Genomic DNA, 19,466 nt, shown 5'->3' on the forward strand with positions numbered 1-19,466 from the left:
TGTCAAATTGATGCAAGCTTAGGACTGTATACGTTATTAAGTTGTAATATTGTGAACTACTCCTAAGCTTTGAAGCACCGAGTTAGTTTGTGTGTGTGCGTTACTCAATAGGAGGGAGCATTCAATAGGATGTTACTTGGTAACAAACAAAAAAAACTAAGTGCTAACTAAGCCTAGGTGGTAAAAACAACAATTGTGCTTTCTTATTCAAAGGAGATGACTAGGCAGATTTAGATTTTTACTCGAATCGTGTGGTATATACGAAGATTTCCGCTGCTATTCCTAAATTTTACGGTACTGTCTTTGAATCGGGTATTGATGCAGCTTTTAATTCTCACGTTAATAAAGAAGTTTACATTTTCAAAGACCAATACTATGCACGTTATGATTTTTCAACTCTGCAGTTTTTTTTTTTTTTTTGGTACATCAACTCTGCAGTTTTTAAATGGTACCGTAAAGGGAATCCATGATGATTGGCCCGCTCTTCATGGCATATTACAATAATATGATAAAACTACAACACTTCTAGAGAAGGAAGAGAATCAAGAGATTTCATATTTTCTTTCTAAATCTTCATCATTAATTTAATTCTTCTCTAGCTGTGTCTACATAGGCTAAATGTTGTTTCAAATATTGTATTGTCATGTGTGGATAAGTGTGGTTATAAGCTATCTTTGCTTATACGCGCCACATTTTGCAGTTGTTTTATTGTGTTTTTAAAGTTAACATTCAGAAAATCAATTTAAAATGTGTGCTCCGTTGTTTTATTTTTTTTATTTTTTTTAATGGCAAAATATATATAAAAATATAAATTAAGAAAACGACAATCGAGTCCAGTACAACAAAAAGAAGAGTATAAGAAATACTCCTCAAATACATCAAAAGAGAGGGAAGGGAGGGAGAAAGCAAACAACATAGCAAACCAAAAACACCAAGGGCAAGCACATCAGAAGCACCCGCACACCACACTCCACCTGACCTGGAAGGAGGCCTGATGACAGTCAATTATATGATGTTTTTAGTAGTAATTTAGGGTAGTTTTAATAGCATTTGAAGCCCAAAAGCAAGCAAATACCTGGAAAAGTAAAGTTACTTGGCTCAGAAGCAAGAAAAGTGAAAAAAAATAGCAAAAAATGGCAAAAACGTAATAAACAGCGCAAGCCATCGTACCTACAATAAGATTCAGCGTGGCGCGATGAGAAAGCGGTTTAAATTGAAGAAAAATCTGCAACATATCTTTTCCATACCACGATGACTTGTCATCGTGGCACGATGATGACGGGAAAAGAACGCATAAAATCTTGAGGAAATCTTCCATCGTACCATGATATGATCCATCGTGGCCACGATGAGGCGAAAATACACGTCATCGTGGCCACAATAGGTGCGATGGACGCGCAGAAAAAGCCATAACCCAGCTGAAAAATTATAAATAGAGCATTCCTCCTTCACTATTATTCATTCAAAAAAATATTCTAGTTCAGTGAAAAATATTCAGAGACATTGAATATTCATTCTAGAGTTAATAGAACTCTAAGGAGGAGGCCAAGGAACTCCAATGCCAATAAGATTCTTTTCTTTCTATCTTTGTAATTTAATTTTCCTAGGTTAGGTTGAGTCGAGGAACTCCCTTATGAATGCTTGATTTTGTATAATTTGGTATAAATTCAATTGTTTCTGATTGCAAACTCTTTTATTGTCCGGTTGAAGGTGGAAAAACACAAGAAGGGGGGGTTGAATTGTGTTTTAGTATTTTAAAAAACTTTTTCGAGTAGCAACGGATAAAACTAAAACACGAGGTAAGGAGATAGAGAGGAAAGAAGAACACAAAGGATTTTATACTGGTTCCTCTCACAAATCGAGAGTAGTCCAGTCCTCTTGCACTTTCAAGAGAGTTTCACTAAAATAATCACAAAGATTACAACCACTTGCTCAAGTTATCACTAACAAGACACTTCCTACTCAAATGCTCAAGTTACCTAAACAAGAGACTTCTTACAAACACAAAGTTTTCCAAATGAAAGTGTAAAAGACACCTAAGACTTAAACAAACACAAGTATATATGATAAGTTACAAAGTATTTGAGCAATATTCAGAATATGACAGAGTCAGTGCTTCAGAGCTTTTAAGTCTTTGTGCAGAGTTCTTTCAAATCGGGTGTATGTGCGTGTGTCTCTATGCAGAGATGCAATTCGTCTTGTATACATAGGCGAATGAAATATAGACGTTGCATTTGACCGTTGATGAAGATAAGATTGCCATCTTGGTCTTAGCTAAATTGTCTTAACATGGATTTGAATTACCATCCAATTTTGAACAAGAGTTTCCACAACTTTTCCTTGACGCAGAGAAACTTTCCTTTCTTAGCAAAGAAGACCAGACATATCACGTTACTCCCTTAAGACTAGGGATAGTGTAAGAAAGTTATCCTGAACCTTTGGTACAGTCGCTTTCGTCTTTGATAAACGTGTTGACCACCAATTTAACAAACATATTCTTCGAAAAGATCATAGATCTGTGCAGAGGTTCATTATCTTCTGAGCTTTCAACTTATGAAGCTTACATCTTCTGAATGTTGATAACCTCTAAGTCTTCAGAACTTCTGAATGGTCATCTTCTGGCATATCTTCAGAACTTATCTTCAAAATAAATCTGCATACTTGAAATTAGATTTTAGTACCTCCAATTGTATATTTAATACTTTGTTATCATCAAAACTTTTAATAGTGGATTTTACAAAACTCAATCGGGAATTTTAGTACCTCTAATTGGGAATTTTACAAAACTCAATTTTGTTCCAACAATCGTGTATTTAGGTCCGGTAAAATCAAACTCTTTTAATAAAGATCATTTGTTCATTTGTTATTATAGAATTAAAATTAGAGTGATTCGTATTTACATAGGCCATTTTCATAATTAAGTTTAAAATTATTATTGGAGCAAACAAGATACGATAAATCAATATTTTGTCCAAATTAAAAGGATAAATATAGAAAAATAAAGGAATAAAATGGAATATATGCAATGATATAGAGTTATAGACATACGATAGTGGAAGGAATGGGATATATGCAAAGTGATATTATATCACATCTAATGTTGGAGGAATACTAATATGTTGTCATCATTATATATATCCTTCTTCGTTTTCTCTTATTTGATAACCTTTCTTGAAAGCAAATATAATTATTTCTTACTATACCTAAGATGACAAAATCCGGTGTCATTGATGCTGCATTTCGTTCATCAAGGTGCAATGAAGCTTACATTTTCATTAATGATAAGTACGTGCTATTAGACTATGCTCCCGGAACCAGCAACGATAAGATTGTGTATGGGCCTCTTCTTCTTCGCGATGGGTTTAAATCACTTGCTCATACCGTATTTGGAACTTATGGAATAGATTGTGCCTTTGACACTGATAACAACGAGGCATTCATCTTTTATGAAAACATTTGTGCTCGCATAAACTATGCTCCACACTCCGACAAAGACGAAATAATCTTGGGTCCTAAGAAAGTCGCTGACATGTTTCCTTTTTTCAAAGGAACGGTGTTTGAAAACGGAATAGACGCTGCATACAGGTCAACTAGAGGTAAAGAAGTTTACTTATTTAAAGGAGATAAGTATGCTCGTATAGACTATGGAACCAACAGTCTCATTCAAAATATCAAACGCATTGCTGATGGGTTTCCTTGTTTCCGCGGCACAATCTTTGAAATTGGAATTGATGCAGCTTTTGCTTCTCACAAGACTAACGAAGTCTACTTTTTCAAAGGAGAGTACTATGCGCGTGTCAGTGTTACGCCCGGTGCAACAAATGACAAAATTATGGGTGGGGTGAAGCGTACTTTTGACTATTGGCCCTCCCTCCGTGGCATAATTTCTCAACAGAACTAATCGTGACTGGTATAGTGTGATGTGATCATCATCATCATGCAATTAGTATCATGAATAATAAAGTTCGTGGTTGTTGATATATGTTTGGCGCATGTTAATTTTCTCCTTTATTTTATGTAATATATGTGTGTTGTCGTTTGCTCGATGTAATAAATGTGTGGCTCCTCGATATATTCCACACATCCAGTGAGTAGTGGCTCACTTCTACTGTTAATGTGAACTACATAATGACCCCGCAGCAGGCAGGGTAAAAACAATAAAATTATTAGTATTGATTTAAATATCTATGATATTTATATAGTTTATAAATTTTATTTGTATAATGGTATGGTAAGCGCATCAAACGACTCCATTTTTCAAAAATAATTGACAATTCTATTTTAAGAAAGACACAAACTGAGTTTTAATTTTTAATTTTTTTTTATAATCAATGTTAATCGTTAGTATTACAATATTATGTTAGTTTTTTTCTCCTTTGTCAGGACTTGAACCTTGTACCTCCTGATCTTTAACCCTTAGCTCAACTAGCTTAACCAGCTGAGCTACACATCCTACCCCACAAATGAGTTTGAATTATTTTAAAGAACATTTAATGATTATGTGACCCAAATTAGTTTTATTTAAGAATATGCTATATCTAATTTTTTTTCTCTCTATCTCCAAATTCAGAAATGAAGAGGATTCTACCTCCGTTAAATCTTATTTAATATGGACGTAAAAGGGTCATATCAAGGACAATATACTCCCGAACAAAAATAGAACCAAAATTAGTTCCTAACATGTTTATATCGAAGACAAATTAGTCTGTTATTACAAGAATCGAGGACTATTTTGTGGCCCATATGAAAATAGGAACTAATTTAAGTTTTATTTTGTCAGGAGATTAAATTGGGCCGTTGGAAAATTGTGACTGATTAAAAAGGATATTCACTCTAAAACAATATAATCAAATGCAATAAAATAGAGGGTGCAGTAAAAAGTCTGACAGACTACCTAGCTAGGGTTTCTTTGAAGGGTAAGGCAAAGAAAAATGAACTAATCTCCATCCAAAATATCAAAATCCCTTGCTTCTTACGCTAGAAAAACTTTTTTTTTTTTAACAGTGAAGAATACATATATTTAAAAAGAAAAGTACAAGGAGTACTCGACCAACCACACTAAGATAAGTACATATAGTACTCAACCCAAACCACAAAAACTACCTAGCTATACAATAAAAAGAATTAACACACTTGTTCAAAAAAATAAAATAATTAACACACCACTCAAAAAAACTAAAACTTATTCTTCTTCGACATACATAGTAGAAGAATAATGCAATTGGAGAATAGAAAAGAGATTAGAAACTCACAAATCTCTTCCAGAATAACGAGCCACACAACACAAGTAATGTTGCCTCGTTGATGAGGGATTCATGAAAGCTAATCTCTTGTTGATTTTGTAGAATGAAAGAGTCGCACGCAAGTTGTTATAACATGAATAAATAAATAACCATATTCAAGCCGGTTTCTTGGGTGGGTGGTTTGATGGTTTGTGGTTTGTTCCTCTATACCTGCAAGATTTACTAGTTTAAAACCTATGCATTCTAACAGGTCATTAACTTTTATTCGATATTTAAGTTTTGTCATTTTATTATGGTAGAAAATTTATTTAGAATAAAATATTTAAAAATTTATTATATAATATTGTTAAAATATAAGTAAAATTATTGTGTTATTTTTTGTAAAACTTATTAAATGAATAAATTTGATTATAATTATTAATGATAAATTATACAATTTTTTATGTATCTGCCACAAATAATAGTCTCATGTATATCTATTACTAATATATTAAAGTCAATTACCACCAAAGTCCTAAATTATTCTTATTGTTTTTAGCCATGTTACAAGTTTCATATCCTTGTAATTTCACTAAAAAAATATTAAAAAAATATAAGATAAATAAAAAAAACAAATATAAGATAAATACAAAAAAAAATACAAATATATAGAAAAAATATAAGATAAATACAAAAAAAATGATATACTTAAAAATATGAACAAAACAAATTATAGATAGAAACAAAACAGAACAATCTATAAGTATAAAAATAGGGAAAAAAAATAAACATATTATAGAAAGTTTAGTCAATAAAAAAATTATAGAAAGAATATAGAAAAAATAAGAAGAAACCGCATAAAAATAAGAATATAGAAATAATTAATAAAAAAACAATACTTTATAAAAAAATTAAGAAAAAACATAAACAATATTTTTCATCAAAAAAAGAAAAGAAACATAAACAATATTACTATCAAGTTTACTAATAATTAACCACCAATAATAATAAAGTTAAATAGTATCAAACTTACTAAATTGCCTTTTTAAACCAAAATACTAAATTACCCTCAATATTCCTAATAAAATTTATAATTGTTTTTATTAAAAATATACACGGGACTGTACCATTATTTATCACTGAAACATAAAAAACTTGAATAAATAAATTTACAAGAAAAACACAATAATCACTTGTATTTTAACAATATTATATAATAATTTTTTAAATATTTAATTCTAAATAAATTTTCTACCTTAATATAATAGCAAACTTAGATATTAAATAAATATCAATAGACCCGTGCAAATGCACGGGTCTTTAAACTAGTTTTTTAATAAAAAATTAGAAATTTGATTAGGTATATTTAGGATAATTTAGTAGATTTAATAGTAATTAACTTTGTTGTATTATTATTATTTATCGTTAATATTTTATTTTTTATTTTTTTTTATGAAAAATATTATTTATGTTTCTATTTCTATATTCCTAATTTTATGCATATTGATCTTATTGAGTTGATCATATTAATTTGTTTTATTGCTATTTTTATGAGTATAAATTGTTCTGTTTTGTTCCAATTTATAATATGTTTTGTTTCTATTTTTAAGCATATCATTTGTTTTTTGTATTTATCTTATATTTTTTCCATATATTTTTTTTATTTTTTTAGTGAAATTACAATGAATGATATAAAACCTGCAACGTGGTTAAAAGTAATAAGGATAAATTAGTAACTTTGATACTCTAATGATACTTTTTTTCTTTTACCATCAGAAAATTATGCATGCATAAACTCCAAAATATTCCGTCCAAGAATATAAGATAGTGATATTTGTTATTTGCTTTTTAGTTGGTTTGGTTACGTTGTAAGGGTACAGTTTTCTTTGTTTTAATTCTTCTACGTGTTGGTTCAATAATATATATATATATATATATATATATATATATATATATATATATATATATATATATAATTGATCAAATTATATCGGTGTAACATTTGAGTAATGTTATATCACTCAATAATGCTTTAACGAATACAAAATTTACCATTTGATTGAAATTTTATATCCTATAGATCATCCATGTTAAATTTTATAAAAATCTAAAATTGTTTGATATATTATTGTGATAGATCAAGGTTAATGGTTTGTGCGACCGTTAATCTTGATCGGTCTCAATAACATATCAACCGATTTTAGATTTTTGTAAAATTTAACATGAATGATCTATACGGCATTAACTTTCAATCCAACCGTGGATTTTATAAAATTTGTATTCGTTAAAGCGTTATTGAGCGGTAACCATTACTCAAATGTTACATCCGTGTAATTTGATCCCACCATATATATATATATATATATATGTGTGTGTGTGTATGTATGCATCTCCTCTAGGAGCAATTCAGCTAGTAATGTGATTTTGGAAGAAGAAATGCAAAGGTATTGGCATTTATTCAAAGTCATTATAATAGACATGTTCCCACCTTATCCCTTATCATCTCCGTAGATATATATGAATCTCATTCTCTCCATGGTCTTGTTCTTTGTCCAATATTATATAGTCCCTGCCAGCTATAACCAGATTCTAGCGAAAATTATTATTCATCTCTTATCATCTTATACGTGATTTTTTTTTCTTTCCAAAAGACACCATCACAATCATAGTTTCAAATAGTGGTTTGCAATTGCAGTCACAGTATTCTAGAGAAGAACTTATTCTAGCTTGTTATTAAAGAACTAACCAGAGATGCTATATACAGGTTGTATATCATGATATCAAAGAAACAGATTATATTTATACATGGAGAATGTTAACATATATCCTAAGGACACATATTAAGAAGATAAATGTGGAACAAATTTATTGAATTTGTGGTATACTAAATGATATATTTTCTATTTTTGAGTAGCTTAACATGTGTCTTAGAGCACAAATTAACATGACCCTTTATATATTACAATGCATTAGTTATTCGACATCGATATAAAACTAGACTATTTTATCTAGGAACTTCATGGTTAAATGTTTGCCTTACATGAAACATTTTAAAGAAAGGGATCTAATCTGTGACTCGACCTGGTAATTTTTTCAATGGCATATTTTCAAAGACGATTTTTCAAATTTCAAAAATAACATGTATAGACAACTGTAAGAAAAATGCTAATGCACTACAGTTTGTTTCGTCACACGCGCACGACATCGAACACTTAACACAGTTGTCTATATTACTAATTATAATTTTATATCTTTTATTTAATTTTTATTTGGTTCCTTTATATATACTGGTTATACATTGTAATCTCTTTAGTTTTTTCTTTTTCCTTTCATTTTGTTTTTTTATTTTTATATATTGGTACGAAGTCTCCATTAACGTTAGTGATAACTAATCTTCGTCGAAAAATCTGTAGGACATACAAGATGAGTTATTTTCTGTCAATTGAATTTTTTTCATATGTGTGAGTCAATCGAATCTCTGACCGCATGCTTAAGAGAACCTAGACTCTTACTACTTTGATCAATTCATTAATGTAACATTTTGATTTTTTTTGTCTAGTAGTTTAATTGTTAGAAATTTCACCTTAAAAATGGTGAATAAATAAAGTGTTTAGGATTCGAATCCTGACTCCTGCATATGCACTACTCTATATATAATACGGTGCACATGTTTGCATGTGATGTGCCTAATTTGAATCTTACATTGTTTTAATGACCATGTTTCTAATTAAGCTGGATTGTTTAAACTCTTATTATTTCTTTATGCCAATCGTACATTGAAACACATACTGCCAGCTAAAATTTAAATGTGGAATCGATATAGCATTAGTTTCATTGTCCAATGTGAGTATTTTTTATTTTTTTTTCCAATTATTTTGGTCTGTTGTCCCACATGTGAGATTTATCTAGAAGCATGAGAATGCATCTAACAATTACAAATTTGGTCTTTTAAGTGAGGAGAGATATTGGAAGAAGTGCAAAATAAGTTACTCCCTCCGGTCCTATATATAAGGAACACATTGAGAAAAACACACATACCAAGAAGGCTTATTTTTTTATTAAAATTTCTAAAATGTTATGTGTTATTCCAAAATTAACCTTGAGAATGTGTTTGTGTAATTAATGCATAACGTTGGAATATGTTGCGCTTTACACAATTTATTAAGGGTATATAAGGGATTATCTATTTAATAAAGAAAAATTTAAAGAGTGTTTCTTATAAAAAGGACCAAGAAAAATTTCCAAAGTGTTTCTTATATATAGGACCGGAGGGAGTATTAATATATTCATCCATTTGATATGCTAAAAAATAAAAAGAATAGATAAGACATACACAACTCGAGTTGTACTTTGATTTTCAAATTGTTTTTTTCATATACAACTTTTGTCAGGATTTTCTACTATATACTACTTTCAAAATAGAAGTTTCAACCTATTAACAAGATATTCGACAAATGAAATACTCCCTTCAAAGATTAATTCATTTTGTCATTTCCAAATCGACGAAATAACAGCATGCCAGATTAACACTACCTCTGAATTTTATTACATGACACATACTTAAAAATTTAATGATAAAAAACATGAATTAAGTCTCAAATTGAATATAAGAGATCAACACATGAGTTGAAAATCATGTGCAATAATTGTTGTTATTTTATCTTATCTTAAACTCTTAATTGCATTATAAATATAACATACACACAATAAAATATATAGCACTTGTTTCATCCTATCTTAGTTAATTATCCTATATCTTAACTCACATGTGCCAGCACACTATTGAGGAAGGAGTAATTAATATATGCAAATGCATTTAGCATGTGATATATTTTATATTGTAAGTGATCAATTGTATTATATTGTTCCTTATCTAAAATGCACTTCTAATGCTGGAGGAAGAAATTAAGGATCTATATATATCCTTCCTTTTCCTTATATTTGCTCACAACATAACCTTCCTTGAATTGAAAAACTTCTATTATCACTAACCTTACTATACCGAAGATGACAAAATCTGGTTACATAAATGCTGCATTTCGTTCATCTAGGAACAATGAAGCATACTTTTTCATCAATGATAAGCTCTTGCTATTAGATTATGCTCCCGGAACCAGCAACGATAAGATTTTGTACGGGCCTGTTCTTGTTCGTCACGGGTTTCCATCACTTGATAATACAAAGTTTGGAAGCTATGGAATAGATTGTGCCTTCGACACTGATAACGACGAGGCATTCATCTTTTATCAAAGCCTTTGTGCTAAGATAGATTATGCTCCGCACACTGACAAAGACAAAATAATCTCTGGTCCTATGACAATTGCCGAAATGTTTCCTTTTTTAGAAGGAACCGGGTTTGAACATGGAATAGACGCTGCATTTAGGTCAACTTTGAACAAAGAAGTTTACTTGTTCAGAGGAGACAAATATGCTCGTATAGACTACGGCACCAATAGTCTCGTCCAAATTATTAGGGATATTAGCGATGGGTTTACTTGTTTCAAAGATACAATCTTTGAAAAGGGAATCGATGCAGCTTTTGCTTCTCACATCTCGAATGAAGCTTACCTTTTCAAAGGAGAGAACTTTGTACGTATCAGTTTTACCCCAGGCGAATCACATGACGTCATTATGGGGGGTGTGAGGCAAACTCTTGATGTTTGGAAATCTCTTCAAGACATAATACCTCTCAAGAATTAACAAATATTGCACTTCGTGACAATAACAACACTTGTTTGATCACAATCTCAAATAAAAATGATTTGAATACGCACACATATGTGAAAAGCTAAAAATGATTTTTAAAAAAATTAAATTAAATGTTTTTCATGTGTGTGCCAAAATTATTTTTATTTCGGATTGTGACCAAGTAAGAGTTGTTCTTGAGCTGGTGATGGTCGTCCTCAACAACAACACATTGAAGTTTTAAACTAGAGATATGAATAATTCTACAGTAGTATGGTAATAATAAAGAATATAGATTGTTGTTGTTCTTGTTTACTTTCTTTGCATCAATAATCAATAATTAATGTAATAGTTTGCTTCCATTGATCCATCCCTTGATGTAATAAAAGTGTGCCTTCCCATTGTTTCCCCAAATTTAATTCTTGTTTACTTCTCTTAAATAAAAATTTATAAACTACTGCATCCTCATATTTTTTTTGCTAAGACTGCATCCTCATATTAACTGTGTTTTAAGATAAGGATAGAGATATATTTTATCCTTGTTTTAATTTGTGGTACAGGCCACACGAAATGTGAACACCTCTTTTCATCTAAATTTAAACATTAATTTATCACGTTGTAAGAAAATAATTCTTCTAATTAGTGGGGAAGCCATTGTATATGAGATAAAGATAAGTTTGTCAACAATTAAAACCAAATTATTCATACAAAAACAGAAAAAAATAAGATATTCTCTAATTTGCTTAATTAATCCGTTTTCATTCATTGACTAAATTAAATGATAATAAGCATATATATAATATTTTTTACTGAGTCAATTTTATGTCCCCTCAACTTTTTGTTCTTCCTTTTTTTAATTAATATATTTACTTCTTTTTTTTTGATAAAATTAATATATTTACTTTTGTTTAATAAATAAAACATAACAGAAATTAAGCATAAAATGCTGAAAAACTTGGGGGAAAAATGTACAAAATCCAATATATCAAATATTAAACGATAAACAAATGAACTCCCTGATGAAGTCTCTGTACAACCCTGAGCTGGTCAAACTGATTGCAACTCAAAATATAAACGGACCGATTGAACCAGCAAAAGGACAAATCATGGTGTTATTATAGTTTAATATAACCCTGCACGAAATAGGTGAAATATGCAAATTATATGCATTAACTGTTCTTTTTACCCGCAAAACTACCCTTGCAAAACATTATTGACTACCTAAAAAACACATTTGAAGAAAGACTTGTGGACCTAATTACAATTCGATACATTCAGGAACAAATGTGACAATAAGATACACTTACAGGGATTAAAATGGTAGTTCACCCATTTTCGATTAGACATGATTAACAATGTTAATAGTAAAACTTGTAAGATAAACAATGTTATAAAGAAACATTTAATCATGAAACTTTGATAAGCAATTTTGCAGTTTAAAACACTAAATATCATAACTGATAATTTTAACAGCAAGTATCTAAGGCCTAAGATTTGCTAAAAAGGCTCAAACAATGGCACCTACCTCCTCAAAATAAACACTAAATATTGTTACTCATTTGGGGTTGTATTTCCATTCTTTTTCAGCACACATTACATCTCAAATTGAGTTTTGTTTTGCATTTTACTGTTACTTAAAACCTCAGCTCTATAAATACAGAAAGATTGGTTAATCTGCTACAGAAAAATGATACTATAAATTGTAGCATGAATTGGTTTTGTTTTGAGAAGGATCATGTCAGTACCATTTTTATAAATTATGAAAAATTGAAAGGTTTGCGCAAGCAAAGCTGCTCAACCATCCCTTCTTTAATTTTTGACTTCATAGGTGAAACTTTGATTTCATACAACTTTGGCCACAGTTTTCCAGTCACTGCAAACAACAACAAAAGTCACATAAACTTCATGGGAAAAAAGAAAACCAGGTATCTTTGGTTTGAAAAAACGGTTTCTACTTTTGTTTTCCAATTAAAATATTTGTACAATAAACCGTGGAAAACAAAAAATTGTCTCCTTTCACAAATCTTTGAAAACAGAATGAAAACAGAATCAAATAGGCTTGCTTTGTATTGAGACAATATAATTGAAAACAACTGGAGCCTACCAAAAATTCGTTCCTGATCAGCATCCCATGCTATCCCATTCAAAACATCAATAGCCTAAAATATAAAAGATCAACACATAAGCAGAAAATCATGTGTTACAGCTACCTCTAATATAAATTTAAACAAAAGTATTATCTGTAGATATATCAAAAGGCTCAGGTTCCTTACATTATACCCAGCTTCGATTAATTCTTTCCTGCATATGATAGATTAAACATCTGTAAGCAACAAAATTAATGTCTGGCAGTAACTGAAAATCATTGAGGACCACTTTGATGTTGCTAATCATTCAGTAAATACTTTAATAAGAAAAAGAATAAGAAATTGCACCTTAAATTTGGGAGGAGAATCCATCCAACAACAACACCATCATTAGGATTGATTTTTGCAATACAGTCAGTCTACACAATTAAAAATCGACCTCAAATAAAATCCAGCTTAACAGAGAGCCTTAGGTCGCAAGCATCATGCATACATGGCTAAGATTTGTCATTGTTTTTAACATTTTTTAGGAAATATATATTAGGTCCAACTAACATCATAGTTGATCATGCAACGACATACCATAAAAACATTTGCCCAAACTTCACCATTTATATATTCCAGTTCGTTGAGATTGTGTACTTGATGACCCTTATAGAAGACAACTTGTTTTGATACAGCTAAATTGAAGAAGTGTAAGTTTCATTAAAATGCAAAGAAAGAAAATGTTTGAGATAAGGGGCTTTGCTAATAAAATGGTGGAAAGGAAACGAATAACATTTGATTTGAGAGACTGACCTTTAAATGTTTGAGGATCAATTTGGTATAATGTTGAACTGCCGTCACTTCCAAACAAGACTTTTCCATCAGTTGCAAGACCCCAACCATCTTTCATATCATGAATAAATGTCCCAAGCTACAGAAATTGCAAAAGTAAGCTGTTAAGATCTAGCTTGCGATATTAAAAGGAATTTTGAAGCATTCACCACAGCACTGAAGAAATCTCACGGGAAAAAAAAAAATCAAACAAAAAAGAAGAATAGTATCACCAAAATCCTTGCATGTAAATGACACCACATGTAACAATTTGTGTATATATTAGACTTATTCAATTTTTTTTAATGAGATCAATACTACAAAATATACATTTTCTACTATGGAGATTTTTAATCAGATATAGTAGTTAGCCAAAATCACTTATAGAGGCATAATACAGTCATGCAGAATAGTAACAAAAGATTGCCTATCAACAATAATTCGACATTGCTGTTACTTTTCTTAGTAGAGTCCCACTGAATCAAAACGTTAGGAGTCTCTCAAACCAAAGACAAAATATTACATGAGTAGGAAGGTAAAGCAACAAACTTTGCTTAAATTTTTGAGGTCATATATGAAACCAACTGTCTGCAACCATGTTACTTGGATCAGCCTACAAAAGTGTGCCAGATAATGTATTAGAATAAACAAAAAGATCAACCATAATCATAAAAATAACTTGATTATTAATCACTAAAAGGGAAGTGTTCTGAGTCCCGCATTGAATTTAATATGACCTAAAATAGAAGAGCTTATAAAAATTTACAAATCGGTTTTCTAGAGTTGAGTTAAGCTCAGCCCAAACTCTAGAGTTAATTACTAACTTATTTTATATACCAAACAATCAGAAGGCAGAGCATAGCACATTCAAACAAAAAGAAAAAGTGCAACATTGCCTCTTTCTCCTGTAAAGCTCACTCCTAATTGGCTTGCCATCAGTTTCTGATTTTAGTTGTGAACAAACAAGAAACTAACACTTCGCCCTTAACTTCAACATCAAGTACTACTCTGGCTCCGAAAATTTAAATTTTCAAGTGGTTTAAAGACATTTGACAGTATTGTTATGTGTTACTGATGTACTGGAAGCTATTAGAATACGAAAAAAGGAAATGCTAAACATTAAAGACAGTCCTGTCTTTCGGAAAAACAATATTAAAAATCAAACTCCCTTTCCTTCCAATCAGCCTACAGTAAAAAAACAAAATGAAACATAATTTTCCTTGCACACCTATTATTGAGGAGAGTTAAACCTTCCCCAAATAACGAATCATCCAACTTCTGAAGTTTCTGAACCTGCAAGTAGCACCAAGAATAAATATGACTCTTGCAATGACTTTCGGTGTCCAAATTACTATGCATAATCAAACATAACAAGTACACCACTTATGAGGAACTCCCAAATGAACATTTATACCCTGATACAAATGTAAAGTGTTCATCACAGATAACCAAGTGGCTCTCCAAAGAGTCCAAAATATAGATAGACATATATGATTTATCAGTTTTGTTATGTAGGGTATATACCATAGTGTTAAAGAAACGAATTCTCGGAGATGCAGAGTAGTTAGGATTAGTTAGGCTTGTTTATTATCTATAGAGGATTTCAATTCGATAAACAAGGGGAAAAATAGGATAGAAAGACTGATATAGAGAAATTAGAAAATTGATGAAATGGAAACATTTTGTTAAAGGTGGGGATAATTTTCCAGAGAAGTCATTTTTCCAAACACATTCACAAATTTTGTGGTTACAACAACAGCAGATTCTGAATGAATGAACAAGCAAATGTAACTTAGAAATTTGTGTTTCCTTCTAAAACACAATTAAAGTACCTTAGCAAAAATAAAACTAAAAACATAAATAAAAAAATAATTAAAAAAAGAAAAAACGTACCTACCATGAAAAATGTTCACTTAATTTAAAGCAAGTTTTGCATTGAAATTAGGAAATACGCATCATTTCAGCAAAATAGAAATCAGTGTTTAACAAATTGAGTGAAAGGGATGGCAAACTTAGGTGAAAGGTCCGGTAATTTAATAAAGAAAAAACACTGTTTAAGAATCAGAATACATTGATGAATCATTAACCTTACTATCTTGTTTAAAATTGGTCATACAGTACAGAGTTATATTCATTATATAATTGATTGTTGTCAGTGCAACTATGCCTATATAAGCTTTTAATGACAAATGTCGAGCACTGGCATCAATCAACTACAGAGTTTGATTGCTCTCCATCAGTCGCCGTCCATATAAATCTATAATAATTGAAAAGCATAATCAACAGAGTACTTGAACAATGTACATGAAAGAGTTCGAGAACCAGGAGTCAGTACCTTCCCAGTACGAAGAGCGACTTTACGGACAGAGGACTGAAACAACAAATAATTGAAATGTTACACATATTACACGTCAAAAACAACATTAATTGTATGTCTAGGATATCAAAAAAAAAAAAGAATGTAATTATTAAATAAATCTAATCTTGATTAACTGTATTTTACAACGGATAAAAGTTTGAAACATTTTGGTCTTCTTCAATAGATAGCGCCAGTGGTGGTCATATTCATCTTAACATTTAAACATATTTGTCATAAATGACTATGTTGAATAAGTAGTGCAGTGAGAAAACTGAATGCAAAGTATCACAAGAATAGGATAGTTTTGAAGAAACTGGTATCAATGGAAGTCAGGACAACAGGTCGGAGCATAGAAGAAGCTTTGAATTCCCAAAAGGATTTCTCTAGAGCAATATGTTGTCTCTACTCTCTATTAGGAGAAACTAATATTATGAGATAATCTAAGAAGATGATCTAGGATTACAAATCGATCCTACAAGATAAACTGAGATACTCTAACATAAGTTGAGTCACAGTGTATGCTTTATGTCCAGTATATGTGCTGTAGGTGGTGTTCATAGTTCCCAACTAAATATTATGATCGTTACAGAAGGTCAATGCAAAAGGCTCCTACCACTATAGGCTCTGGGGAGGACCAGATTTGCTAAGCCCTATTCCATTAGCAAAGATATTATTTCTTCTATAATTGTAACCCGTGACCACCAGGCCACAAGATAACAATCTTAACAGACAAGGATTAATGCTCAACTAAATCTCATAATTGTTCTTTGAACAAAATGAACCAATTGATGTAACTCATGTCAGCTAAAAAATTTCAAACTCAAGAATACACCAAATTTCCCATTCCACTCCAGCCGTAGAGAGAAAAAAGGAAAAGGCAAACAAAAGAGGCAACAGTGAATAAGAAAATGAATAACATACCTTCCCATAGATACCAGTTGACTCAAATAAGGTGTCATTTCCAGTATAAAGAAGTCCCTGAAATCAAACAAGCAGAGAAGCCATTTTTCTCTTCAATGAGTGACAAACTAAGCAATGCAGACATCAACCAACAATTTAATAAACGCTTTAAAAATATATATCTACTCTCATAAACATGATATTTGCATTAATCAAAAATATTATGCACCACTTATGCGAGTGCATCTAAGCAAATTGCCATGTCCGTCACTGAAATTTAGTCCAGTGTTTAAGTCATTCCTTATTGTCAATTTGTTCTGAAGACAAAATTTTCTTTTAAATTTAACTGAAAACTCATTGGACTTGCACAAGTGATCATTCAATGAACTTTGGCTGAAAAAATAATTATTTTAAGGTTCCTTCAATGGGCTACTTTTTCTAACACCTTTTATAGGAGAAATACATATAAATAAGTTTTATTAATAATAATAAATAAAGTGGCACTGTGGCCATTTTACAACTGTTCACGAGAGGATTTGATCTTTGTCTCTTGAGGTTACAAGGCTAGACTCTTACCACTAAGTTGACACCTCATACACAGAGAAATAAATATAAGATACAACATGATATTTAACTTGCAATTCCCTCTTTTCCTTAAACAAGCCCATTGACACCTATCTTATTTATCTTACTACTAACCTTTGTCGTTGAAATAATCATTCCCCAAACAAGTTGAGTTGCACCAAAAATAATTACAGTGAATGTCCAAAATTCATTACTGAAAAATATTAGAGCAAACATATTACTTTCTTAAAGTGCACTGGTGTGTAATATGACAGATCTATTTATCTCGTTTGCAGCTTTAGTTTCAACATTTGTTAGTACTAGTCTAACTAATTTAAACAAGCTTCACTCCTATAAATAGATCAAAGAACTCTGTATTTCATTTCATGAGAAATAGAATAAGCTTCAAAGAACATTCTCTCTCTAAATTACTTGCATTCTTGTATGTTTTCTCATCTGCTCGACTTGTAATCTGGGTCATAAGGTTTCAAATGCCCCACCTTAGTCAAACAACAAATACCATCCATATCAATCTTTCTCACGGACTCACAGACTAATGTGTATGTTTCCTTAGAACTAATGACTTAACATTTGGGATTCACAACTAGAACTAGGTGATGTATTAACATTTGGAAATTGTATATAGTAGCATTACAAGCCTTGAAGTAAACTCATCATCAAAACTAAAGCAAAGGTAGCATTGCATTCAAATCGTTAACCACTCTCATGTTCATCTATTTTTGGGTCTACACATTTGTGTTAATCAAATGTGGTTTGATCATAAATTAGTTATGTTAGGCTTTCATTTCTAAAATTAATTCTAGATCCAAACTCAATTCTACACAAAAGATTAGACTTCTAGTTGTTGGATTGACATGAAATCAATTCTCAAACTTTATCAAAAGTGGCATATACCTATACACTCTAAAATGCAATTTTGATCTAAACTATCTATACATGAAATGATAAAAATCACTTTTTTGTGAATGTGTCCAAACATAAATTACTTTACATTACCTCAATCAAAACCAAAGTCAACTTTACAAAATCATTTTCTTTTTTTTGGGTATTAACCCTCTGGTTCCTAGGGAAATGGGACTCTGTTAATTCAGAGTTTGGCCACCAGGAAACGAACTCGGGTTCTCCAAAACGATTCGTCCTAGGGGGACTCATTTTCCATCACCTCACAACCAAACCCACAGAATATACAATAAACCAAACCAATCCCCATCTAAATCAAACAGTAAGCAAAGAAACTGATCTTCAACTCCATTAACAAAAAATAAAAAATAAACTTTAACCATTAAAAAATGTCAAATACACAATATGCAGGAACAACAACAAAAACAGAAAGAAAAAAAAAATCAACCTGGGTGAAGGCTTGAGGATCATGAGGGAACTGATTAACAACAGTAATCGTCTCAAAAGAAACAACTTGTTGAAACGCACGCCAAGTGTTCGACGAAACGAGCAAGAGACAGATTATAGAAATGACAAGTAAAACAGCAAGAATAGCGGAAACAGTGCCAAGTGTTTGTGGCTTGCGCCGTCGCGGAGGAGGTGAAAGAGTCGCCATGGAAGGGTTTGGGTTATGGTTTGGTTCACGAGGTTTTTTCTTGAGAGATCTGGTTTTTGCCATGATTCTTCATGTGAGAGAAGAATTAGAGGGATCAGAGACGAAAGATTGCACGTTGAAGTTGCTGTTGAAGTTGAAGAATTGAGCTAACGTAAACCGGAAAATTTGTCTCTTTCTGCTTGGTATACGGCACTTTTTCAATCGATTGTTTAGATTTTAGAAATTATATATACAACTAACTAGTCACCATGGTTCAT

General features: G+C 31.1%; 3 protein-coding genes across 3 annotated transcripts; 2 read left to right on the forward strand and 1 right to left on the reverse strand.

Moving 5' to 3' along the window:
* Window positions 1–3,144: 3,144 nt before the first annotated feature.
* Window positions 3,145–4,182, forward strand: LOC123910088 (albumin-2-like). The gene has a single exon (XM_045961132.1). It carries the CDS (start codon window positions 3,209–3,211, stop codon window positions 3,899–3,901), a length of 693 nt encoding a protein of 230 aa, XP_045817088.1. The 5' UTR covers window positions 3,145–3,208; the 3' UTR covers window positions 3,902–4,182.
* Window positions 4,183–10,175: 5,993 nt separating this feature from the next.
* LOC123908920 (albumin-2-like) lies at window positions 10,176–11,283 on the forward strand. The gene has a single exon (XM_045959659.1). It carries the CDS (start codon window positions 10,230–10,232, stop codon window positions 10,920–10,922), a length of 693 nt encoding a protein of 230 aa, XP_045815615.1. The 5' UTR covers window positions 10,176–10,229; the 3' UTR covers window positions 10,923–11,283.
* Window positions 11,284–12,334: 1,051 nt separating this feature from the next.
* On the reverse strand, window positions 12,335–19,466 carry LOC123909507 (glutaminyl-peptide cyclotransferase-like). The gene is made up of 11 exons (XM_045960351.1): window positions 19,003–19,466; window positions 17,091–17,147; window positions 16,146–16,181; window positions 15,039–15,103; window positions 14,360–14,423; window positions 13,793–13,910; window positions 13,577–13,674; window positions 13,343–13,413; window positions 13,181–13,208; window positions 13,012–13,066; window positions 12,335–12,780 (listed from the first exon to the last, which is right to left on the reverse strand). Exons 1-11 carry the CDS (start codon window positions 19,270–19,272, stop codon window positions 12,665–12,667), a joined length of 978 nt encoding a protein of 325 aa, XP_045816307.1. The 5' UTR covers window positions 19,273–19,466; the 3' UTR covers window positions 12,335–12,664.

Source organism: Trifolium pratense, linkage group LG2 (assembly GCF_020283565.1).
Source record: "Trifolium pratense cultivar HEN17-A07 linkage group LG2, ARS_RC_1.1, whole genome shotgun sequence".
In the NCBI taxonomy this organism is placed as follows: domain Eukaryota; kingdom Viridiplantae; phylum Streptophyta; class Magnoliopsida; order Fabales; family Fabaceae; genus Trifolium; species Trifolium pratense.